Source organism: Pituophis catenifer, unplaced genomic scaffold (assembly GCF_029215685.1).
Source record: "Pituophis catenifer annectens isolate HBS135680 unplaced genomic scaffold, rPitCat1.0.hap2 SCAF_1, whole genome shotgun sequence".
NCBI lineage: Eukaryota > Metazoa > Chordata > Lepidosauria > Squamata > Colubridae > Pituophis > Pituophis catenifer.
Window position 1 is genome coordinate 176,841,254 of NW_027256881.1, and position 26,812 is coordinate 176,868,065.

The 26,812-nt window shown below is 41.0% G+C and overlaps 2 protein-coding genes across 4 annotated transcripts in view; one reads left to right on the forward strand and one right to left on the reverse strand.

Moving 5' to 3' along the window:
* Positions 1 to 1,309: 1,309 nt before the first annotated feature.
* The window catches only part of FZD5 (frizzled class receptor 5), a 41,570-nt gene continuing 16,067 nt past the window's right edge, over positions 1,310 to 26,812 (forward strand). The window contains exons 1-2 of one of the 2 annotated variants that reach the window (XM_070933212.1): positions 1,310 to 3,063; positions 5,354 to 5,623. In XM_070933212.1, the coding sequence (XP_070789313.1) occupies positions 1,310 to 3,031 (1,722 nt within the window). In that variant the 3' untranslated portion in view covers positions 3,032 to 3,063; positions 5,354 to 5,623. Of the gene's footprint in view, positions 3,064 to 5,353; positions 5,624 to 26,812 lie in introns of those variants that run through there. The other variant, XM_070933211.1, reaches the window with a different exon arrangement.
* Positions 14,196 to 26,812, reverse strand: part of CCNYL1 (cyclin Y like 1) — a 33,194-nt gene continuing 20,577 nt past the window's right edge. The window contains exons 6-11 of one of the 2 annotated variants that reach the window (XR_011599786.1): positions 26,591 to 26,642; positions 25,519 to 25,638; positions 23,396 to 23,562; positions 17,860 to 18,022; positions 15,427 to 15,759; positions 14,196 to 15,247 (exon numbers count right to left, since the gene is read on the reverse strand). Coding sequence is in view for 1 of the 2 variants with exons in the window: in XM_070933213.1 (XP_070789314.1) it covers positions 15,643 to 15,759; positions 17,860 to 18,022; positions 23,396 to 23,562; positions 25,519 to 25,638; positions 26,591 to 26,642 (619 nt within the window). In the remaining variant the exon portion in view is untranslated. Of the gene's footprint in view, positions 15,760 to 17,859; positions 18,023 to 23,395; positions 23,563 to 25,518; positions 25,639 to 26,590; positions 26,643 to 26,812 lie in introns of both variants that reach the window. The other variant, XM_070933213.1, reaches the window with a different exon arrangement.

Below are 26,812 nucleotides of genomic sequence, written 5' to 3' on the forward strand. Positions count from 1 at the left end.
TCGAATTCACACATTACTCTTTAAAGTTAAAAATAAACTATAATATCCCAATCACAGTTTGGTTCAATGAACCTAACTGGCCGATCGGCATTTGCAAAAGAATCCGGCCTCCAGTCGCGGGAGGAAAGCTCAACTCGAGTCTCCCGCAGCTGAGAGACGGTATCTGCACGTGGAGCCTTCATTATGGCGATCAGTTGCAGACTTGCTTGCCATAAACGTGTTTAAGCGCAACCTCTCAAACCTCCAGTGGCTGCGAATTCCAAAAGTTCATTCTACCCCGCCGGCCTAGGAAGCCTTCGGCGCACCGTCTTCTCCGGGGCTCCCTAGGCTGCAACTTCCTCCCTCGGGGAAGGCGAGGGGGCGGCCCCGGGCTGATCTCCAGCCCGGGGGGCGTATCCGGGAGGCGGTCTCGCGGGCCGGGCATTAGAGCGCAGGTGGCTCCGGCTGGGAGCTGCAGTCGCCTGCGGTGGCGCTTCGCTGGTTCCGTGCGTTGAGGAGAACGGGAGGCATTGATCGCGGCTTGGGCGCCCCCTTCTTCGCCAGTGGGGCGCCCCGAAAAATCTCTGGGACTCGCGGCTTCACGGAAGACGTCTCCGGACTCGAGAGGCGGCAGGAGCCCGTCGGGGGTTTAACTCGGGGTGCGACCGAAGCATGGGGAGTCCGCGCCTTCTCCGCGCCGCCGCTTCTGCGGCGTGGCCGGCCAGCCGGCTCCACGGCGCGCCACCTGGCGCGGGATCCCGCTGACCAATTTTCCTCTCGGGAACGCGAAAGGAGCCGGAGCAGGAGGACGCGCGCCGGCTGCCCTTCCTACCCTCGGCCGGGCCCGAGACAAGCCTGCTCTCCGCCGCGCGGGATCTTTCAGAAAGGACTTTTGATATTCTGCCGAGGCGAAGTTAAGGCGAAACTTTTCCCGCTGAGGTGTGGGATCCAGCCTTGCTCTCTGCGCTGAACTTCCAAGCGGAGAGCGAAGGAGCGGGGCCCTCCAGGCTGGCTTGTTATGGAGTTCGCCTGTTTTTTGTTTTGTCGGGTTTTATCCCCCGCACGCACCTGTCTTGCTGGAGCAGCGAATCCTCCGCGGAATTGGCAGCAACCGCTCTTGCCATGGGAAGACTTGGGCTCCTTGGGAGGGAAAAGAAGGCCGGTCGGGAGGCCCTTGGACTTTCTCCAGGACCGCGCCACCTGTGAGCCCAGCGTCTCCCGCTTTGGAATCAGCCGGAGGGGTTAAAGCGAAGGCAGCGGCCGCCCGGGAGGAGGCGAGGAGGGTGACTTGATCCGCGCCCTCTGCCTGGCGCGGCCCCTGCGCCTTGCCATGGCCGGGTTTCGCCCTGGCCTGAGAGACGCCTTGCTGAGCCTTCTGCTGTTCGTGCTGAAGGCTCCCGTTCCTACTCCGGCTGCATCCAAGGCCATCGTCTGCCAGGAGATCACCGTGCCCATGTGCAAAGGCATTGGCTACAACCTGACCTACATGCCGAACCAGTTCAACCACGATACCCAAGACGAAGCTGGCCTGGAAGTGCACCAGTTCTGGCCCCTGGTGGAGATTCAGTGCTCTCTGGATCTGAAATTTTTCCTGTGCAGCATGTACACTCCCATCTGCCTGCTGGACTACGCCAAGCCTCTGCCGCCCTGCCGGTCAGTGTGTGAGAGGGCCAAAGCTGGGTGCTCTCCTTTGATGAGGCAGTACGGCTTTGCCTGGCCGGAAAGGATGAACTGTGATAAGCTGCCCGTTCCAGGAGACACAGAGATGCTGTGCATGGATCACAACCAGACGGAAGCCACAACCTTGCCCCCGTTGTTTACCAAGCCCACCCGCTCTTCCAAAGGGATCCACAAAAATCTCACCCCTCTAACCAGTAGTGACTGCAAGAGAGTATGCGCCTGCAAAGAGCCCTTAGTCTTCATCTCCCAAGAAACTCACCCGCTCTACAACAAGATCGAGACTGGCCATGTGCGCAATTGCGCAATTCCTTGCTTCCAGCCCTATTTTACCCAAGATGAAAAAACTTTTGCTACCTTCTGGATTGGCTTGTGGTCCGTCCTTTGTTTCATCTCCACTTTCACCACAGTGGCCACCTTTCTGATCGACATGGAAAGGTTCAGGTACCCCGAGCGTCCCATCATCTTTTTATCAGCCTGTTATCTCTTTGTATCCATTGGCTACATCATCCGGCTGATTGTGGGCCATGCTAATGTGGCCTGCAACAAAGATTACAACCACATACACTATGAAACCACAGGACCTGCCCTCTGCACTGTGGTGTTCCTCCTGATCTATTTCTTTGGCATGGCAAGCTCCATCTGGTGGGTCATCTTGTCTCTTACTTGGTTTCTGGCAGCTGGGATGAAGTGGGGGAATGAAGCCATTGCTAGCTACTCCCAGTATTTTCACATGGCAGCCTGGCTTCTTCCAAGTGTAAAATCCATTACTGTTTTGGCCCTAAGCTCAGTCGATGGGGACCCAGTAGCTGGGATCTGCTATGTGGGTAATCAGAATGTGGACAAGCTGCGGGGTTTTGTCCTCGCTCCGTTGGTGGTGTACCTTTTCACCGGGACCATGTTTCTGCTGGCTGGTTTTGTATCCCTCTTCCGAATTCGGAATGTGATTAAACAAGGGGGCACAAAGACGGACAAGCTGGAGAAGCTGATGATTCGTATTGGGATCTTCACCGTTCTTTACACTGTCCCAGCTACCATTGTGGTGGCTTGCTACATCTACGAGCAGCACTACAGGGAGAAATGGGAGATGGCTCAGAATTGCTCTTGCCCGGGGGACAAGTCCAGACCGAAGCCTGACTATGCTGTTTTTATGCTCAAGTACTTCATGTGCCTGGTGGTGGGCATCACCTCTGGGGTCTGGATTTGGTCAGGCAAGACACTGGAGTCTTGGAAGCAGTTCACAGGTCGATGCTGCAGGGGAGGGAAGCCCGTGAGCGCCACCATGTACAGTGAGGCCAACGTAGCGCTGACAGGCCGGACTGGGCTTGCCACTTCTGCTTCCTACCACAAACAAGTTCCCCTGTCCCATGTGTGAAAAAGCGTCTGGCTTGGTCAGTAGGGGGGCAGGTAAGCACCATTCATCCTAGGGCCCATCTGGGGCCTTTCTGGAGTTTTGTTCATTGTGGGCCTCCCAGGTTTGCCTCTGGTCTAAGAAAAGGGAGGGGCGGGAGAAGATCTGGCCAAAGATTGACTACAGAGTTGGTAGAAAGCCACTGTGCCCTTGTGCAAGGCATGTTTAGATTTAGGGTTAGGGTTAACTATATATGATAGGAATTGGGCAAATCCATCTCTGGACAAGAGTTTGCTTTTTGATAATGAAAAAAAAATCCATGGAGACTGCAAGACAGAGTACAGGATTTACAGAATGTGTAAATTGAGCAGATTACAAATAACAAGAAATCTAAAGCTTAAACAGTTCCTAAATTTCTGTTTGGCAACTATCCTTTTCAGCAAGCAAACAGTCAGTGCAGGCACGTACATGTTTACTCAGAAGTAAATCTTATAGCTTTCATGGAATTTAACCATAAAAGGGAGAACATAGGACTCCACAATATTTGACTCTTAGTAGGCACCTGCCAGTTTGATAAATGTTCCTAAAATCAGTCATTGTTCATCTACTACATTCTACTGGTAGTAATGTAGTTATATCTCTATTGAAGCTACCGATTCATATTAAAAACAAATAGAATCAGTTTGAAGGGGAAGGACTACTTTAAGGTGACCAGTTGTGACTGTAGGACTCCGCAGAATCCAGTTTCACATTTTAGTTAGGGCTGGTGTTAAATCTACCCTCATCCTTTTTTACACAGATCTTTGCCAGATAGTCACCTAAGACAGGGAAGTGAGTGTCTCTCCTGTGCCGCTGATTTCCAAATGATAATAGCAAACCTGCTTTCTTTTGGAGTTGATATAGAGCAATATATGCAGTGTAAAAACTTATGAATGAAAGCTTATTCACGCTTGACAGGAGCAACATCTGGCAGGAGAGATGCAGCTTGCTTGATGTTTTGCAGAGTGCAGTGGGAATTAGTGGTCTGTTAATTGGCAGCAGGGCAGCCTTAAGACAGGGCAGATATTTCCATTTGTTGTCTATCACAGATTGAATTGATGCGAAATTCTTGGCTGTTCAAGTTAATGTTTGGCATTTGGCTCTCAGGCAGGGACAGAGGGCAGTTTTCCATCCCTTCCCGACTCCACTCTTAGAAAGCAAGAATACTGGTTCCTCTGTGAAGATTGATCGCTTGGATCTCATCTTCCAGAGAGTGGTCATCATATCCTTAAGCGGTTTGTAAACCACCTGAAGTTGCCGTCTCTTACTAATGTAGCAGTAGCCATAATCAGTGGGGAGAAAAGTCCCATTTCCAAATGTTAGCGATTTAAATATACACTACAGGAGATATATTGCATGTCCCTGGAAAGTAGATTGCAAGGGTTTACTTTCTTTTTAAAGGCCATTATTTCTAAGGATGGTTTATACCTTACATGCCTGTGATTTGACTTAACTCTTCACAAATTTCATTCTTTCCCTGCTCATTGAGGCTATGTTTTTAAGCAAGTTGACCACCAAGATAAATGTAATTGAATTCAGTGAGACTTACATCTGAGTAGACATATATATATTGCTAGAAATGCTTGACATGGACTGATTAATATTCCCAGTTCTTGAGAAAAAGATTAAAAACATCCCCTTAGAAATTCTTAGATTTCCAAGAATCTTAGATTCTCTTTCTAAACATTTCTAAATGTTTCTTTGGTGAAGTAGCCTTGCTTTATTATACTACTTTATTGCTTTATCACCTTGCACTTTAAAGTTTTCACCGAGACCTTCCAAGAAGCTCTGTTGTTTTCCCAAGAGTTTTTGTGCAGTAAGCTAACATGGCTGGTGGCCTTCCATCTCTGAGGCCAGCGCACTTGTCTTGTGCGCAGAGGAGAGAAAGGTACCTATGGGCCTTACCAGGACCTCTCTTTCCTAAGGTCTAGGGAATGTCTCAGCAGCAGAATGTCTCTTTGCTGTTGGGCTTATATAGGGTGGGGGCTGCCAGGATGAAGAATCTGGCTTTTGTTTTCTAGGAAGACCTCACGTGCATTCCGGCCATAGTTAACGAAAAGCAAGTAGGCCACTTGAAAGGGTCACAATTGGTTCTTGGAGCAGATGGTTAGGGTACTGAGAGTCAGATGTTCCACACACACCTAAAGTAGAAGGAGCCTGAATGGAGGTTTGACCAGGAGGTTGCAGAAACTTGGCCACAGAAATTGGGGGCTGGATTGGAGTTAGCAATACTTTGCCTTATTCCTCCTGTTCTATAGAAGGTAAACTGGGGCAGAATATTGATTGTCTTTGTTCACGGTTCTACAGTTGGTCAGTTCTGCACATACTATATGAACTAATCCAGCTGGCTTCTCCAACTGCAAGCTGTAACTCTTCCCTTGAATCAACTGCCCAGAAGAGAAGACCTGCATTTTCTCAGTTTTGTGATACTATAAAGACCACGGAGCTTATTTGTGAACTTGAATCCACCTCATCAGATGCTCTCCCACAGATGCAGTTTAAGCTTGGTGGACTTTATGCTTACAACCAAGTATCCCTTTTCATTTGCATGATGAATTCTAAACCACAGAAGCTTATACAATCTTTTTATTTTGTTTTGTTTTTTCCTTTCTGCATCTTTATGGCTCTTAATTCATTAAATAATATAAAAGATCTTTAATATAACCCGAATAATCACTGATAAAATAATTACAAGGTTTTTGTGGATTACTTGAATGAAAGAACTGAAATCCTAAAGGCTAACATAATTGGGGCCTAGGTGCTGCTTTCTGAGCTAGAAATGTTGCCAAATCAGGCAAGTGGCTGACTCTGAAGGAGCTTTTCCATAGGTAAATTAGGGACTTTTAAGTGCTTGCAGGATTTATATATCTTCTTTTGTTCCTGAGAAGATCCCAACCTGGATTAATTTGCAGCAGCCCTGTTAACTACATTGAACTTGCCTTCAGTCATCTTCTGAATGTCATACCCAAAGAAGGAAATATTAATCTAGTGCTACTTTTCAGTAATCACATTGTACATAAATTGCCCTTTATTACTTCTCTGATAACAAATTAAGCCTGGATGATGAAGGTTAAGTAGAAGATCCTGTCTTGAAGGCAGAGAAGGAATATTGTTGGCTTCTTCCAGTGCATAGTTCTGACATTGTGGTGCCTACTCACCAGGGCACAGCAGAAAATGATGTATTAGGGCACATGGATCTGAATGCTTGGTATGGAATAGAAGACCATTCTAGGCCATACAACACTGAAAACATGTAGAGGTCACCTTTGATTTTAGCTTTATGATACAAGTCCTGGACCCATTACTCTGTGTTTTATAAATTTTTATTCTGTATTCAATAGGTTGACTTTTCAAGAAAGATTCTGAAGGGCAGTGTCACTAATTAAATAACTTGGAGAGTTTCATCTTTAGACTTTCAATTTTGAACAGCAAAGCTTTGTTCACCTTGACAGATGATCTAAAACCTGGTAGCACTAAATATTTAAATCACAAGTAGAATTGCATCAGACAATTAAGTGGATTAAAACACTAAATTCTATTGGTGATTTTACATTAGAAATGTTTTAAGCAACTCTACTGGATTATTCAGATTTATTTCTTACAAATGGGAATGTATAGTGGAGAAGATGCTTTCTTAAAACATGTACTTCAGATTCACTGCCCTTTCTTAAGAGATAGGAGGAGGTGTGTGGAACAGTATAAATTCATACTTAAAGAAAATCAGGATTTACTCTCGTAGCCAAAGTTATGACTTGAGTAATATTGCCTTGATTTAAAGTTAACAAAATTCATTTGTTCTATCCACTAGTTATTTAGTGTCTCAATCAAAATTCAGACATTTGGGAAATCTGGAATTTCAACTGAAATGACTTACCTATAGTTGTTCCATGTGTTATGTGGACACGCAGGACACTCAGCCTAGAACAGTTGACTTCAGTCTGAACTGTCTGAAAAGATCTGCATCAAAACTGCCCAAGATTCACCTTTGTTCCTCAGGAATGTTATGGCACTGCCCGGCCATGTGGACAAGGAATATTTAGTTGAGGGTTGCAAGCAAGTTAAATCTGGCTACATTATATATAATAAAAAGGGGTTGGAGAGTATTCCTAGCATCCATTTAGCACAACTTTTTTCCCCTCGGTTCACTCTAATATAAAAGGAGTTGGGGAAGATACCATCCATTCAAGTATAAAATTAACTATCTTGCCACACTTACTTGAATTAGATCAGATGTGCCTGAGTTATGAGTTATGCCTGGTAGGGGCAACTGCTCTATTGCATGTCTTGCCAAAAATCTGAAATAGCCCTCTTAGCCTGTCATGTGAATAGCACAAACATTTTTTCCACAGGGCCCTGCTAGGCTGCTCACCAGGGACCACTTTACCATCACCATCCAAAGGTACCAGTTTATTTGCAGATACCCCAACCACTGCTTGCTGGTATCCCCACCCCAGTACATAGTTTTAATGGAAGAAAATGATTACCTGCTGATGTATTAACATCCACCATCTATTCTGAAGAAAAGCTAGAGGGATGGAGCAGCCTCAGAAATGTGCTTTTCTGTCTGTTGGGTATTTGGTGGTGCTCCATAAAAGATTGCAGTAAGCTTGTGACTGCATGAGCCTCCTCCTGTGGCAGACATTTTTGGAAAACAACATTTTCCCAGTATTCAAATAGGCTTTTTGGCCCCCAAAGCTAAGGTTCTAGAAAACAGAGTGAATCCAGATGGGAACATTTGCCTGAAAATAACCATTCATAGATGTTTAATAATAGAACCATGTAAGTACAGTTAGAGCAGTCCTGAGCTTTCTTCCAGTGATAAAGTAAGGCCACTCATGAAGATGACATGATCCATGGTGGTATCCTGGATAACCTCAGACTGACAGGGAAAGCCTACAACAAAACTAACAGCATTTGAAGTCAACCTAAAGTTTTATTGCACCCTTTTCCACCAGGCAGTGAACTTGGGAACAACCATCTATACAATTTAATGTCTGAGGGGGGCTTTGGTGAATCAAAGTTACATGTTTGGTGTTTTAGGAACATTACTGCTTCCTGTAAGCAAGCTGAAAAGGCATGGCTTAAAAAAATAGAAAATTAACAAACAGTATGCAAAGCTTTATTTCAGTGTAGAAAACTGTCAAGTACATTATTAGTTTTGAAAATAAAAGTTCTTCTAAGCAAGGTGTTACAGGGTTTTTTAATTAAGATATTGTGTACTCTAATATAAGATCAAATTACATGTAGTATAATATGTAAATAGCTGTATAATTGTCTTCAAAGAAATATGTTTGTATATACAGAATCTCTAGTGTGAATATCAGATGTGGGTTGGGAGAAGATTGTACATTTTTGTCAAAACAATTTGAAAGCTGTAGATAACAGGATGAAAGTTTAGGGCATTAAATCATTGTATTTAAAGTTGGATTCATGCTTAAGTCATACTGCTTTTTCAATTGTGCCTTGTGGAAATGAAATTTTTACGTACTACTTGCAGTATGATTATGAACATGCCAAAAGGTTAAACAGTGACATAAAAATATGTAAAAAGCTTTTTTAAAAAAGAAAAAGACTTCAGTCTGTCACTTAATAAACATTTAAACACGATGAACATATTTAGGAGATGATTGTTTAATATGGGACCACAAACTGATGTACTTTTAAAATATGGCTTAGGTTACTGCTGCACACAATAGACCACTGTGATAAAAAAAAATGGATCATGTCCTCTAAAATTCTGTATCAAAGCCTAAAACTGGTGGTAAAGGAGAAGCACAAGGTATACAAGACAATCAAATCTTTGACCCAATTCAATGTCCACTGGGCTCAGTTGTTTAAGAATACTGTATCTTAAGTATAGGTGCACATGATGTAGTTTGAAAATATAAAAAAAGAAAAAAGTATTTAGAGTCTTTTACTAAATAGAACTTCTCCCCCAAAATAAAGCATAATTGTGTTTTTATGGTTTGTGATCATGATGAATTAAAAAGTCACATCACTACAGTAGTGGCCAAAATTGTGGAAACCTTTTGGAAAAAGTGTATTTTTGAGGTTTGGTTGCTAATAACACCACCTTTTTTGGAGTAGTACCATAAAATTATATATCAATGGAAAAATAATTTAATCAAGAATGTAATGCTTTTCAACCTTTGGGAGATAAAAAGTGGCTTTTTCATGGAATTCTAGATTTTAGGCCAAATTCCTGCAGCCTGCGCCTAACAGTGCTTGCACTCAACTTCAAATTGCATTGCACCATTTCATCTTGTATATACCCAGATGTTTTTCTTTTGTCACATAGTCACAGTCTCTTAATTCTTCTATCATCGCTTGCTGTTGTGCACCTTTTCCTGCCTTTACCAGTGTGGTTTTGTAGTGACTGAGTCTCCTTATACCTCTTCAAAAACTTAGAAATGCCACCTTTGGTTAAGTTTCCACCAATTTTTCTTCTAATTTCTTTATAACTTGTTCACGTAATAATACTATTTTTTTGAGCCGTGGTGCCGTGGTGGCTCAGTGGTTAGAGTGCAGTACTGCAGGCTACTTCTGCTGATCACCGGCTGCCAGCAGTTTGGCAGATCGAATCTCACCAGGCTCAAGGTTGACTCAGCCTTCCATCCTTCCGAGGTCGGTAAAATGAGGGTCTAGATTGTTGGGGGCAATATGCTGACTCTGTAAACCACTTAGAGAGGGCTGTAAAGCACTGTGAAGCGGTATATAAGTCTAAGTGCTATTGCTATTGTTATTTTACATCGCTTTCTGGGCGACCAGTCAACTCTTTGCTCCATTACTTTAATTTTATTACGTTTTACCAGCTCATTAAATGAACACAAAAAAACCAATTAACTTGATAGTGATCACATAACACACTGACAAATGTCATCCTCTAGCTTCAATACATGACATCAATGACTGAATCCTACTGTGATCTGATTGGCTCATTGCCAAAACAAGATGACATCTGATTGGCCATGACTTCATACAGACAAGGAGCCGATGCCAGAGAGAATATCCAATGATTTTCAGAAAGGCACACAAATTTTCTGGGCTGTAGGCTGCACTTGTGCTAGGGCAGACTTCAGAAAGTTGTCAGAATATTAGCTTTAACTAATCGTCAAATAGTATTTGAATTAGAGACAAGTAATAATGATTTCCCCCCGCTTTGCATGCAGTCATGATCTTAATATGCAAAAAATGCTATTTAATGGCAACTGAGGGAAGGGCTCTTAGGACTGCAGAGAAGTCCAGGACATCAAGTTGTGTCCCCTGGTTTCCAGCAGGAGAGGTTCAAAAGAAAACAGCTAGGTATGTCTAGAAATGTCCATAATTTAGCTGCATACTTTTGAAACAGAGCCAAGGATGTGGTATGGTTTAGTCTAGACATTGAAACCTATCTTCAAACTTGGGCTTTTAGTATACATCATAGTGAGAAGCTGAGATAAAGTATTATGTCTACAAACCCAATTATCTCCCAACTTTATTAAAAGATACAAATGCTTTTTTCTCTCATTGAAGAAAGGTATCTGTGCTAGAAGATTGTGATTAAAACAAAATGGAAATGCTTCTCCGTGGAAGGAAATCCTTTGGGTCAGACAGGTTTTGAAACAGCTCAGGAAGAGCTCTCAAATACAAGGAAGGAAGAAAAGAGTATGTTCGCTTTTGATAATGCTCAGATTAATGAACACAATGGAGCTGTGTGAGAGGCATGTCTTAATTTATAGATGTTGATACCTTGCCATTGAGTAGCAGACTAGTCTTGCCCACATCAGTGGCAGTAGTGAGAAAAACAGTACTGCAAATGGAAAACATCATCTGGATTCCTTGTAAAACCTTCATGAGTGAAGCAAGCCAAGTTAACAGTAACAGCTTTCCAAGAAACATCTGGCAGAGCACCTGCCCTCAGGAATAATATTCCCCAAACAACCATTTGGATCCCACCGATGATGTTCAGAAGTCATTGCAAAATTGGCTGTTCTCCCAGGCTCTGTGGATTTTGTCTCTGTGTAGTCACCTTCTGGATGCATATGTTTTTGTGTTACTTTATTGACCTTGCTCTTAAAAATAAAACTGCCCCAGAACTATGTGGAGTTAGATAAGTCTCTAAATTGTTTGTACCTATAGTGTGTGTGTGTGTGTGTGTATTATTTTAGCTAAGTAAGCATGGAAGAGAGCCATCTAAGCCAAGCTTTTTTCTTCCTAGAAACAAAATAGGGATAGATGTGTTCTGATAAAGGAAAAAGAGCAGAGAAAGAATTAAACTCACCATTAGTAACCAAACCCATAGCTTGAAGTATTGTGATCTCTTGCTATGTTAAGGTATCTGAAGTTGAGCTTGGCATATGGCGATTTTATGTAGGCAGCTCCCTTAGCAGCACTACAGAAGCAATTTGCCATTGCTGCTTTCTACTTTTTTTTTGACAACGCTTTTCCAGATACACCAAGAGTACCAGAATTTGCAGCTGATCCCTCATTAAAGTGCTAACCAGAGCTAAGCTAAAAGGTAGCTAAAGGTCCCGCCACTTGCTAAGGCCCCCTTACTGAAAGGAACACATGATTCAGGGGGTGGCAAGTCTGACCAGATGTGATGTTGCAGAATCCAAAAGAAAGTTCATGCCTAGTCATTTGTTCCTGATCATGGATGTATTCTTATTTTATTACACTGTTTTCTCCTTCTCAAAGATGGCTAACGGAACTATTGTATGCGCATTCATTTTATTTTTTAAATATGCTGTCCTAAATTTTAAACTCGAATCAATTTTTAATGAATTCTCAAATTCTATTGAATGATATAGTTTCTTTGATTTGCTAACATTCTGATCACTTGCTAGTTTCTTTAGTACTGGATTCTTTAGAACCAGTGCCATTGGGAACGGTTGACTTGAAGAACTCAGGATGAAACTCCAAAAGGAAAGGCATTTTGTTTCAATCACAGAACCAAACTCTAATGCATGGAGTATTTGGTTCTGCAGTCTCAAAGCAATGCATATATGAGGGGACTTCAGAGGTCAATGACTTTGTTGCTACTGAGCATCCTTTTCTCCACATTGGTGCAGGACTTTATTATTATTTTTTAAAATCAATATTTCAGTTGTTTGGAGTTGAGTGGCATCAAGTTAAATCCAACAATAAATAACCCTGTCAACTAATTTTAGTTTTATAAATTTTTTTCCAATCATAAGAGATTTTAATTTTTTGTATCACATTCCTTCACTTTCTTGATAACAATTTGCTTCTTCTGGAACATGCTTAATAATTGATCAATTTTTATTAGGTCACAGATCGGCAACAGGCTTAACATATATTCTATTGCTCAAGTCTATGTTTACTTGCCTATCAAATTCATTTTAAGAGGTTTCGGCACAGAATTGCCTTGGTGACAAAATAAAGTCGCTCTCATATAAAAGCAATTTAGCAACTCTCAAGTGAGTTGGAAACTTGACTTAATATTGAACTCCAACTAAGTATATATGAATGACTGCTTGAGGTTGCACTCCTTTTAAATATTATCTTCATACAGAAAAATGGGCAGATTTGAATGAGTTTATTTTGAAATTTGTGTGTGCATGATGGGTTCATTAACTGTAAAGAACATTATGGATCATAAGATTATCGTCACGTAATTGAAGAGATGCCAACCACACTGGAATTCACTGTGAAAATATAACTGAAGTTACATACAGTACAGGTAATCCTTAATTTATGACCACAATTTCCATTGCTAAGCAATGGAAATTGTTAAGCGGATCTATGCTAAGTGGATCATAGGTCATTAAGAGAATCCAGCTTCCTCCATTGACTTTGCTTATCAGAAGCCAGTTGGAAAGATCACAAATGGTTATCATGTGACCTTGGGATGTTGCAGCCAAGTGCCCGAAGTTTGATTGCCTAACTAACAAGATGCTGTGACAGTTGTAACTGCGAGCAACTGTCACAAGTCACTTTTTTCAGTGGAGTTGCAACTTCAAATTGTCATTAAATGGATGGTTGTAAGTCAAGGACTTACTTGTGTAGTACACCTTGTATATTATACCTTGTATAGTATACCTTGTACTTGTATAGTATATCAGTTTCCCCTCCTTTTAAATACTGTATGTACTTCCCATTTTCAACTAAAACCACTGTAGCTTCCCTGTATTTTTCTGCTTTATGGGTTTCCCAATAATTAAGGACAGCAACATCACTTTAAAATATTCAAATTTTGCCTAAAGTACAGCTGTGCAGTATTTGGATGTGAAAGGAAAAATGTGTTTCAACTATACCGTGGGCATCCTCGTTGTATGTTGGCAGCTCCTTGAAGAAGCTGCTCCTTTTGCTGGGGCTGCCCAGAAGTCATACAATCCTAGGAAAATGTGTGTTAAGGTTGAAGAGTTACAGAAGTGGCAACAGAGTGGCTTTCCAATTTTCCGTCCAAATACTGCATACTTCCACTTTAAAAGAAAAGAAAATCGAGTTGAGATACAAGAACATCTTGGTAGCAATATCCCAAAGGTGCTTTTTAAAGAGGCAACTGGACTTTGTTTTTCTTTGAAGACGTTTTGCTTCTCATCCTTCTTCAGCTCTGACTGGATGGTGGGGCATGGAAGGATTTCTACTCCTTGCAGACAGCTAGTCATTTGCATTCTTTTAGAGGGTCATTGAGGCCACCTGGAGGTTTATCTGTGTCATCAGGAGTCACCTGAGTAGTGCAAATGGGTGTGGAACCTTCTTGGAACTGTTGAAAGGACTGTGTTGTAGATTGGAGATAGATGATGTTGTACAAGCGCCTTATGGAACAGGATGAGTCTGCTGACCCTGCAGTGTTTTTGAAATCACATGAAGATTTTTTTGCAAAGGCACTTCTGATCTTTTTTGGTTTCTTTGCTTTACACTAAGGCTGCTTTGTCTTTATTTTAACACTAATTCAATATAAGTAAACCACTCTGAAAGTCTTAGCTGAAGAATGGAAGAGTACCTATTGAAAAAATGAAATCTAGCAATGAAATCTAGCAGGTGCTGCAGCACACTGGGTCAGAGGAGCAGGCCGAAAGAAAGAGGAATCTAGGATACGTAGAAACAACGGCAGCCGAGTTCGGTGCAAGTAACGGCATTCAGTGTTTTGGTGTACATGTACCTCGAGGGGGGAAATGTAACGCAAACAAAAGAACACCTGAACTTAATTAAAATAGAGTTTATTATTAGCTTCTTTTTTAATACAAACATGACAAAGGAAAGCCACCTGAAGATGTAGCATTTATTTCAAAGTTGAATTATAATCAATACCTGATGCCACAGACTGGGGCTGGTAGATTAAAATACTGTAATGAGACTAACAATTTGAGTGCTGCTGAACACTCAAGAAGCAAGCTTGGTTCATAATTAAATAGACAAAAAGAGTCAAAACTGTAAGAAGCACTGTCCAGTGGGATGTTTTAAAGTACAAACCACTTAGATATTGTGGCCTAGAACTGTGAAGGCCTGTAATTGAGAATATGTCTTCTGTTCTTAAAAAGAACAATTTTATTTATTTCAAATTTCTGTTCTTAAAAGAGCAAATTTAGGAAAAGCCAATATAATTTTACTTCAGAACAAAGATAATTAAAAAATGCTAGGTTCTAAGGAAAAATAATTCATTTTATGAATCGAGAACAACAGTATCTCCCTCATCAGGACCAGAGTTTGACAGTGGAATTTAAAGCTAGTTGGAAGCATATAATAAAAGCAGCTATATATTTACTGTTTGTACTGGAAGAATTTAGCTGAGTAGCTCATCAACAAGTCAACTCATTTGTTAGGAATTTCAGGGCAATTCTTTTCAGCACTTCAAGAAAAGGAAGTGTATTATGAATTCTGTCTCTTCCACAGCTTGACTAGGAATATATAAGATGCACCAAAACTGACAAGAAATAGACCCCGAACCACTTGTTTACTTACTAGCAAATGCAGAACACCATTCCTTTGCTCCTCTCCCTACCATTTCCTTTTGCTGTGACAATCTCAAATGAAGAGATTTTGTTTACCCTTAGCAGATACTACTCAGCAACTCTTTGTCCCAAATTGACCACCAGTGTACCAATAATTAGGGAAGTTTGAAGTGTGCATACTGAAAGACAGAGAAATCTTTGCTTGCTAATGCCACGGCATCAGTTCCAGAGTGATGTTTCGCCGTATTAGCATGAAGGTTGTTGCACTGACTTGGAAAGGCAACTGCAGTTGGGTCCTGGATTACTGAAGAGGAAAGAACATTGTGACTATTTTGTTAATGTTCAAAGTCTAAGTTTTAAAACTAGTCATTATTTAAAATTCAGAGAGCTCACAGCTATAGGCCTACATAGTAAGCAAACATCTCTGGATTGAGGAGATTAGTTTGGAGAAAAGGGAAAAAGACTCATTAAAAGTTTCTGCACCTCTGGATTTTAAAGGGAGTGTTCCTCTTTGACAAGGCTCCATCTTTTCTTCCCTATGGAATTAAACTCCTCCTCCGGCTCTGAACTTCCTTGGCGTATTTGCTCACCCTGTCCTCCATGTGGAAGACACGATCACTGCTGACTGGTGAACTTGGAGTAAAGATGTTGTTCCACTTGTAAGGATGCTGGTGCCAGTGTTGTAACTTTCCTTCTTGATCAAGAGAGGATGGCGTTAGAACGGTGAATGCCAACTAGGTTATCAGCACTGAAGGACCGTCTCATAGCAGCTTTTGACAAGTCTTTGTATTTGTCCTCACACAGCCGGGAGATAGCCTACAAAACATTTGTTTTAATGTTATCAGAGCCAGAAAGATTCTGAATTGGCATTAATATAAGTGCATTACCTATGTCTTCACCAGCAAATATAATGGCCTTTTAAATTAAAAAAAAAGCCCTATGCTTGTATTAACATTTTCCCCCTGCAAAGAATTATCAAATAACCAGGTTTTTGAAAATTTGAAGGGGAAGCAAATGTGTGATTTGAGCGGTACCCTCCTGCATGAAGAATGAGGGGAGACAGGAAGAGCATCCCACTCTACATCAAGTTCATACTGCATATGTATTCCCAAGAACTGGGAACTCTGTTTTACTTTTTCAGGAACACCACCCTTGAAACAGAATGAATGACCAATGCTTTTTTTGTAAAATACCAAAGTTATCCTAACACAGAGAAATACTCACAAAGACACATCAGTCATTAGAATTTCTAAGGTACTTTCATACTGACTTAAGCATCAACATGGATATTTGAAGGGACTTTTATTCATGTCACACCAAAAATACATTTTACAAAGAACAGAGATACCCACAGTTCTCCTACCATTACCATCTGAACTGCAGCTGTAAATTTTCCACTACCTTTCCGCTCTTGTGGTCATGTTTTTTTCCCCCCAGGCTGAAATCAGTAACAATATATGATGCCAACACCCTTAGGGATGGTAATGCAAAAGAACGTCCAGCAATTGCTCACAACTGGCCTATCTTGGGCTCCCCTTGAAGAGCACTCGGAGGCTCCAGCTGGTTCAGAATGCGGCCGCGCGGGTGGTTATGGGCGCACCTCGTTGTGCCCGCGTGACACCCCTCCTGCGCGAGCTGCACTGGCTCCCAGTGGTCTTCCGGGTGCGATTCAAGGTATTGGTTACCACCTTTAAAGCACTCCATGGCACAGGACCCGGATACCTTCGAGACCGTCTTCTGCCACCAATAGCCTCCCACCGACCAGTCCGTTCCCACAGAGAGGGTCTCCTCAGGGTGCCATCAGCCAAGTTATGTTGGCTGGCGACACCCAGGGGGAGGGCCTTCTCTGTGGGAGCCCCAACCCTGTGGAATGAACTGCCCCCGGAAATACGTAAGATCTCCAACCTCCGGGTGTTCCGCTGCGCACTGAAGACCCTGTTGTTCCGCCAGGCAGGGCTGTCAATATAATAATTTTAAATTGGGGTATTTTAATTTTTGGGGTTTTAAATCGGCCAAATCTATTTAACTATTTTAATTTTTAATTATTGTTTTGTCTTGTGTTTTTAAATTGGCTGTACACCGCCCTGAGTCCTTCGGGAGAAGGGCGGTATAGAAATAAAATTATTATTATTATTCTTATTATTCTTATTATTCTTATTATTTATTGGTTAATCTTTAGTGAGATTCACAGCCTTTGAGGCTGGTTAATAGCTCAGCAGCTCGAGTCCTAACCAAGGACCTAGGAACTGTTAAGGTATCGTTGGAGGATGTAAGCTGTTCCGAGTAAGGTGGTTTTTTTGTAGAGTCAAAAAACTCTATTTTTATTTTTATTTTATTTTTCTTTTAATAAAATAAATTTATTTTTATTTTTAAATATTTTTATATTATTATTATTATTATTATTATTATTATTATTATTATTATCCCATTCCAGCATTCTCTGAAACTGATAAACTTATGTACACTTAACTGGGGCAAGTTCTTATTACATATAGTAAGACTTAAGTTCTCAATAGACACATGAAGTCTTTATTATAAAAGTTATTAAAGTCTCCCTAAAATGTATAGATTCATCAGGTGGTCGTGTGCTATGAGATTTCAGTTGGATGCTTCACATGTCCTTTAAATTTTGATCCTACAGCCTTGAAAGTGGCAAATATAGTGAGCATCAGAGTTGCTAGCTAAAATGTTTAAATATGAAAAACTCTAAATCTCTAATGCCTCATTCCTAGCCTTTCCTGCACTGTGGAAACAAGATGCACACCTGTTCTCAGAATGGATTATGTGTATATCAACCATTTCTTTAACTAAGATGTTAAAGTCACAAAAGCTTAGTAAGTGACATTAGAATAATCAACAGCCACAAAACCCACAGCTATATAAGCTAACTGCCCCGCACAAGTCTCACACTATTACCTCTAATTTCTGTGCTCGCTCTTTACTAAGGGGCTCCAGCAGAAAGCACAGGTTGTTGTCATCTGCTAAGGAGCGTAGGTCAAAGTAGTATTTGGCATAAACACTGGCAGGAACGTTGATATTGAACTGCAGGAGCTCCAAAAAGTGTCTTTCCATCTCATTCCTGGTAGAAAACAGAAGAGGATGACAGAAACAGAATCGGGTTCAGCTGGAGGCAAAACAAAGCACCCACCCAGCCTTTGGTAAAAAATGCTGATGTAGAGCCAGAACATTTTTAAAGGAATAGAATTAATGTATTAATACAGTTAGAGGCAGGGCGCTATTTGAATTCTGGTATTTTCAGCTCATGAAAAAGATTACATTCTGCCACATACTCACTTTGCTGATGCGGACACCCTTTTCTTTGTTAGAGTTCCATAAGCCCAGCTTTACACAATTCATACTGCATTCTTATTCTTAAAGACCCTGCACTATAGTTATCAGATGAAAAGAATGATGTGTGCTGTTGATTAGCTCTGAAGAACTTGCAGGCATTTTCACCAGGTTCATAACAGGAAGCGGGTATGCTGAAGTAGGAGACGGCCAACAAAAGAAGTAGGCATATCACCACGGCAACAAATGGATCTCTGAAGAGCTACTGCTATTATTTTGGTGTAAAAAGCCTCTTGAAGCAACATGGATTCATCTCCATCAATAAATAAATAAATAAATAAGCAAGCAAGCAGCTTTAGATAGGCAAAGGCGTTTTCTGTCCCGAAACTCCTAAGAGGTTACCTTATCAAACTTAGCTGGCAAGGGGAATTTTTTCAGTGCTGCTAATTTTGGCAAAATCCATTCTACATATTCATATCTATAGGTCAGCACTTCTTGGGATGGACACCCCCAGAAAAAATGGAAGCAACCTAAGACATCACTGACTATCCAAATTCATACAATATTTTAAAATGAACAAGTAGATAATACAGGTAGTCTTGGACTTACAACGACAATTTGCCTACTATTTCTGTTGCTAAGTGACGCAGTCGCAAAACCCAACTGCACAGTTTAGCAATGGCAATCCCTGCAGTCCCAGTTGCCGTCATCGTTAACCAAATCCCATGGTCATTAGGACAGGCAACTTCTTACCAACTTCCCACTACCATAAAACAGAACATAAGTCAGAAAATTGCTGCTCAATGAAGGAGGGAGCAGGACGGCATGAGGGAGGAATCTATGACAATTTGCCATGGCCAACTCTCCACAGGGCAACTTGCCACGGGGCAAGAGTTGCACTAATAGCAAAGAAATGGTGGAATAGAATCATTAAAGAAAGGATGCAAAAGGAGGGACAAAAGGAAATGTGAATCACAAAAATCAAAATAATGTTTTATTTATTTTAAATAATTAAATTGAGTTGTCAAGTTGTCTCATGGTGAGCTGGCTGTGGCGAGTTGTCCCATTCCGTGAGGGAGGGTAGGAGAAAGTAGACAAGGAGAAGTGTCAGAGGTGCAAAGCAGGGAGTGTGTGTGATGATGCCAGGGGGTGCACAAGAGGCATGTTGTGGGTAGACTTGGGTGCATGAGGGTGCAAGAGAAAGCTATTATCTATCAGCTCAAACAATGGAGATAAATCTCAAACCCGCAGAATTCACAATTTGAAACCCTGGATATACAAAATATCCCTTTCTTGATGACCTATAAGAGGATGGAAAAGTAATTTTTCATGTTTAAATGTATTTTCTAGGGACTGAAAATAAAGCGGAATCAATCACCTAGATGCTACTCATGGTGAGAATAGGAGCTTTGTGTGGCTTGCTTTTAGAAGATAGACTGCAGTCCCATTAAATCTACTGCCAGAATTAATTTCCTGTTCATACGGTCATAAAGCTTATAGAAATGCAAATCAGATGATGTTTTGATGATCATCTCATCAGGACTTCATTTATCCCCTTTGTTCAAGACTTGCTAATACATTTTAATTGTGAAAAAAATACAATAGTTTTGTCAGATAACAACTCTATTAATAGGCTTAAAGCCTAGGAAAACAAAGGCCCTTGTTGTTTTATTCCTATGACATGCAATTCAAGAATGGCAGGCTCCCTTTTTACACCCACTGTAATCTACAAAATTAGCAATTAACTAAATGTATTCCTCTCCATTCTTATTAAGATAGTCCCTTAAAGATCAATATTTGAGAGGTACATTCATTTACATCAATTTCCTCATTTTATATTTCTTGCTGCAGAATCAGAAATGATGTACAAGGATAGTTCTGATGTATAATTTTGTTAGTCAAGTTATAATTTTTTCATCCCCAAATCTACCCCCCAACTTTCAAATACTTATTTCCCAATCCCTCCATCAATAACTCTTCTTCGCTTGCATACTATCATAATAAGATATCACATGTATGTATTGTCAAGTGTATATGTATATATGACAAAACATATTTTTCTGAGAAGTGATGAAAAGGTATGCCAGCCCAGCCTCTAGTACATTATTGCAGGGGTCCCCAACCTCTGGACCGCAGCACACCAGTGGGTCATGATCTATGTGCAACCGGGCCATGGAAACAGCGGGTGAACATGCGCACATCCTCATACATATGCATGAACAGCAGGCCAGCACATGCACACAGGAACGATCCCCTCTCCCTCCCCTTGCTGGTCCACGAAACCAGAAAGGTTGGGGAACTCTGCATTATTGTATTAGGCAGCATGTTTCCTCCCACTTGTCCCCGATCACACTTGTATATATAGCAATTTCGCCTGAAGAGAATCATTCTAGAAGCTTCCATCCATACCCTAAATGAAGTATCCCACTGGACAGGACAGTTAAGGAGGACTGCAGCTGAGGAAAATAGTCTCCTACTAGAAATCCCATCCCACACTGCAGTCTAAATGCTAGATTTATTCAAGCAAAGCTACAGAAATTCTATCCTATCAAGTTAATGAATAAAAAGCAGAATTCTTCACATGCCTGCAGTGATGCTTAAACAAGAAATCCCAAAATGTTTTGATTTTTGTGATTCCTCAAAAGTGTTTACAAGTGGACCTTATGGGATTGGATCAAATTACTACTGCAAATTTACAATGCAATGCAGAAGAGCAATGTCTTGCCATATGGACAAACACCATCAGTCACTATAGGTAATCCCCGGGTTATGAGCATTTCCTTAATGAACGTTCAAAGTTATGCTATCAGGGATCTAGTGTTTAAGACAAGTCCGGAAACTACAAATCTTGCAGCACCATGGCAGTTGTTCGCCTTTACGAACAACCACAGAGGCTCTGCAACATTCGTTCTGCACTTTGGCGGCCAAAATGGGAGCTCCGGCGGGCCGGGCCCGCCCCTCCAACACATTGTTTAAGCCTGTGCAAGCCTAAATGGAGCTCTGATTTTGTTGTGGCCCGCCAGCAGCCTGCGCGGCTTGTGGCTGATCCCGACGAGGAGGAGGCTGGTGTGGTGTCGCGCCAGCAGCCTGTGCAGCCGGCGCTCGCGTCGGACAGCGAGGAGGCTGAAGAGGATGTGGTGCCAGAGGCAGAGACTCAGCCAGGGCCTTCAGAACCTCCAGAGGCTCCTTCAAGTGCAGAGAGTGAAGTGGAGGAGCCTCTCCTCAATGCTCGAGCACACAGGGCTGCCAAAAGGCAGGAGTGGCTACTCAGGAGGAGGAGGTCTCCTCGAGAGTAAGGCTTGGGGCTAATTGGCCACTCCCTTAGCCTATTTAAGTCGCACGCACTTAGCAATTGTTGCTGGAAGCAACGTTTATTATGCAGCGCATTTTGGAGAGTGAGTTTCTTATCACATCTTGGTTTCTGGGCTGGTTGCCAACCTTTGTCGGACTTTGTTTATTCTTTGTACTTTATAGCAGGCTGATAAGGACATTTGCGCTGAAAGCCTGCATTTTGAAAGGGGTCTATTTGTAATAAATGGAGTTTTTGGAGCTTGGTGTGTGTCACACTCCTTGGGATCCAGAGCTGGGGCAGAACAGATTTGGCCGGTAAAATGCCAGGCGAGTGTCAGAGGGGCTGCACAGCTGAGAGGCTGGAGAGGAGACAGCTTGCTAGATGTTCACACGGTAAGTGAACTGGCGGGGCAGGTTGGGGGGGGAATTGTGGGGAGTATGAGGTATTTTAGTGGGTCAGGGACGTCTTGGGTGATCTTAAGCAGGTGGCCTGTTCCATCACTAGGCCCTCCCATGGCCTTCTCCACCCTGAAATACTTCAATGCACTTAATGAACCGTGCATTCGATTAGCGAATGCGTGGGTGAAAGGAGGGAGTGATCATGTTCAAAGTATGAGATTCAGTCCCACGAATCCTTGGGTTATGAATGGAATGGGCAGGCTCCATTGCATTCATAACTCGAGGACTACCTGTATATGAATAATTGTAGGCTGATGAAAATCACTTTTGACTGATTCAAATTAAGATACATATTTGAAGTGCCAACAAAGATTAGGTTCACTGGTTCAGGAGAATTTTTTTGTAGTTTGTTCTGAGTGGGATAGTAGACTAAGGTGTAAGGTTGGATCATGAGATCATGTGATTAAACAATTGTCTGAAAGTAGAACCATGTTGTCAAAGAACATCTCCCTTAAGGCCACCATAATCTCTCTAAAACTGTCAGAAATTCTACTACCAAAATTCTGCCAATTTTACTACAAATTTCAGCTCCATAATTCTTGGCTATTTTTTCAATTTTTGGAGGTGTTAAGATGAGGGCCACTTCCATTTATGTTCTTAAATCCCTCTCCCTAGAAACCTTTTTTTAAAACCCAAACAAAAAGCTCCCTTCCTTCCAAAGATACAGTCACTGCTTCCTGCAGCCCTTCTAAAAAGTCAGGAGGCAAAATTGTTGCAATGACCTCCCAAATGTTGGGTTTCCCTGCAGTAGATTTCATTTGAGATTCTATCATTCTATCATGCTCCTCCTTCTGACCCTTGTTTAAACAAAACAAAACACTACGTTATTTTGATATAATGAATCCACTATTTCCTTTTATCAATCAATATTTTAAAATTATTTTAATTGATTATTATATTATATAAGAGCCGCGGTGGCGCAGTAGTTAGAGTGCAGTACTGCAGGCTACTTCTGCTGATCACCGGCTGCCAGCAGTTTGGCAGATTGAATCTCACCAGGCTCAAGGTTGACTCAGCCTTCCATCCTTCCGAGGTCCGTAAAATGAGGACCCAGATTGTTGGGGGCAATATGCTGGCTCTGTAAAACCACTTAGAGAGGGCTGTAAAGCACTATGAAGCGGTATATAAGTCTAAGTGCTATTGCTATATTACCTTTACATTTTCTTTTTGTCAATTAGCAAAGGCATAAACATGAGAGAGAAATGAGAAGCAGAGCAAATCACGATGAATGGAATTTTGGGGAAATTCAAGGAATAAACTTTACTAAGTGTGTTGGATACCTAGCTACAATTTTAGAATGCATTATCTATACAGTATAGATAGGATAAAATATTTTATATAAAGAAAAATCATTAAAAAGATACAATCTGGATAAGACACGGACAAGCAATTTCAACTAAATTTGCTAGCTTACATGTCTTCCACCGTAATATCCTTCAGGATTTGGCAGTAATCCACATTCCAAACAGCTTGATCATCCCACACTTTAGAAGCCAGCAGTATAGCACCTAGAACTATCCTCTTCCAGTTACTTGGACAGATGTCAATCTCTGCATAGGTCAAGAGTCTTTCTAAGTAAACCTGAAAATAAAGAACATTTACACATTTCCAATGATTCATACTTTCTAGCTTCTTACATTGCCTCTTAACCGGAAGTCTGTTGCAACCTATGGATATAAGGAGTGGCTCTCATACTTTCTATGTAGATGACACAGACAAAGAAAATCTCAAAACAATATTGTTTGCCTACATTGGGGGGGTGGGGACACACCATGGCTCCCACCTAATTTCAAATGTACACTGCAAGTGAGCAGCTCAGCTCTATGGCAGATCTGATCTAGCTTTTTGCAGCAGCTTCATGGGTTGGGAGAAATAGGGGAAAGTGTCAAAGAGAGAGAGAGAATGGATACCAACATTCTGCTTAGACTTCCCCTTGCCACTGCACATCGTTATTCTTTACCGATATTTCCAATATTCCTTCTAAGGAAAAGTGACTCAAGTGAAATTCTAACCCACATGCATCAGAAATTTGCGTTTAAGCTGATTAAACAGCACACATAAGCAACTTCATTCTAGACAGAAAATTGTGTTTCAATGTTTTTTAAATAAACAAATGCTCATTTTAAAGATGCCAGAACTAATTGCTTCAGCAGGTAAAACCACCTGGCCAACTCTCTGTGCTCATTAACTAAAGCAGGACAGACCTTTTTAATACTTAGATAGGAGACCTTCACAGATCCCAGCGTAAGTGGTCAGATTCGGAAACTGACAAGCAGTCTAGAAGAAACCAGTGTTCAACCACTTCTGTACTGTGGCCAAGAAAATATACATAGTTGCCAGGAATGAAGTTCAACTCAAAGACTTATGTGGCTGAGTATTAGTGCTCTCTGCCTGGGTGCTGTCAGTTCCCTGATTCACTGTATATTCTATCTGTCCAAGATTTTAGACTCCAGCGAGTTCAGATTATGATGCTTGTTGTTCCACTGAAAGGGCAAGGTGATGAACAGAGTGTGTGACTCTCAACCAGGCTCATAGGAAGTTACTCTCCTGAGACTTCCCTGTAGACATTTTTATATTGCTAAAAGTTTCCCCCCATTTTCTAAAAGATAATTTTTATTTAATTATATAGTTTCTTCTTCCTTAAAATTAAATCTGAAGTTTAAAAGAGATTTGAACAAATACCAACTAGTCAGGAACAAGGTTTTTTCCCCTTTTAGTATGTTTATGAGACAAAAACACACCCACCCAACTGAAAAGCCAGCAACTTCCACAACAAGCACTTTTATAACACTAAGATGTGTTTAGCAGTCTCCCTTCTTATCACCCTGCCTGCTACTAACTTTTGCTGTTTTGTTGATAAAACACTGCCAACTAGTGGCAGAAACACTTTTAAACATGTATTTGAGACTATTAGAATGGATTTTTTGTGTAGTTATAATTCTTTTAAAAGAATTCCCATATAAGAGCAGAGACTGCAAATGGTTTTTGACCCACCAATGCCATAATGAAATAACTTGTCTGTAAGGCCACTCAAAGCATGGGTGATTTTGTTGTAAGAGACATCACCATCATACAGAATTTTCTACCTGGAAATCTCCAGAATCTAGAACCAAAGATTACACTAAGAGTCAGAACTGTTTCAGTCAAAACAACTATACTCTAAAGCACTAGCATAAAAAAATTGAACTGTTTACCTACTGGTAGATTTATGAAAGGTATTGAATAGATACCTCCAAATTAAGTTTCCTACAGCCATAAGTGTCTATTTCACACGTGATGCATTTTTTCTTTTATTCAATTGGTATGTAGTTCTAGACAAGTCCCGTCAGTTTTTGTGGCAAGGTCTTTGAGAAGCGGCTTACCATTGCCTCCTTCCCAGGGCATTAGTGGCATCTTTAAAGTTGAGATATGGTTCAGGCTAGAATTCTTTTGGGCCCAAAGTCACTAGACAGCATTGGCTCTTTCTATATATTTAATGCTGACAATATAAGACATCTTTACTTAAATGCAAGACAATCATAATGAAGCAAGGCTTACCAGAGTCACTATTGCACATTCAGCTGTCAGCTGTGCTGCACTAAAAAGGGTACGTACAAAGCGATAAATGTGCTTGTGATCAGGATCATGCTTACAGTAGTCTTCTGGAACCTCTTCTCGCTGAAACATGACATAATTTGGAAGTACTTTAAAAATGCCATTGAAAATAGTTGGATTGAAGAAACATACAGAATTATACTGTTGAGGCTCATATCCATGTCCTGCTTACTACAGCAAAAAGATACCTCAATATCTCATTTTTAAGAAAAATAGAACAAAGAATACAATATATATGTCTGTGCACACACGCACACACACACACACACACACACACACACACACACAATCTATGTATATAGATATACTGAACTATATATAGATGTACATAGTATACAGAACAGCTATCCTCGTGATATCATTCCATCTTGCCTAGCTGACTGTGATAGTAGCCTGAAATTGTCTTTAATTGTTCTGCTATTTGAGCCTTGTAATCCCTCTACTCCTTGTGGTACGGACCACATACAATACTTTGATGCTTCTGCTGGAGAAGGCAGACAAAAACTGGGATCTGTTTGCCTGACTCCTATTGGCAATTTAGGTTTGCTGCAGGCCCTCTCATCTAGCTTTGGAGAAGAAATCTACTTCTTTTCCAAGGGGAAAAGAGTCTTGCAGCATCCCACAGAGCTATATTATATAGAATTTAAGAAAAATGGGTAAGCTGCTTTGTTTGCATGTGGGACTTCTTTTCAGACAAGGATTACAGAAAGGTAATCAAAGCTATGTTTTTGCCTTCTGCAAGAAGATATACTGGAATTAAGAATAGAATAAAAAATCCAAGGATGCTACTCAGCAGTATGTTTTAAAATTCAGGAGGTCAAACATCTACCTGGATATGTTTAGACAAAAATGCTTTTTTTTAACATCAGGAGACAGAAAACTAAAAATCCAACTTCATTTTTCTTGCAATCTTGATTTAGATTATAAATGGAAAAAGTAGTAACATTTCAGAAATAAAAATTAAAACATTCAAGAAATCAAATGAGACCATACATATAAAAACAATCTGATTTACCGTGAGTGGATGTGATTTTTCATCAAAAATTTCCAGTGATCTGTCTGAATCTCTGCAACAAACAAAGAGGAATGCAACTGGAATTAGTAAAGCGTGATCAACCTTTGCCCATAGTCTGTGCCAAGGCACTATATTTTTCTCCATCATCCTCTCACTTTGCTGTTAAATACTAAATATTTAAGGCAAATAAAATAAAGTGTACGCTGTATACTTCCTAGCTTT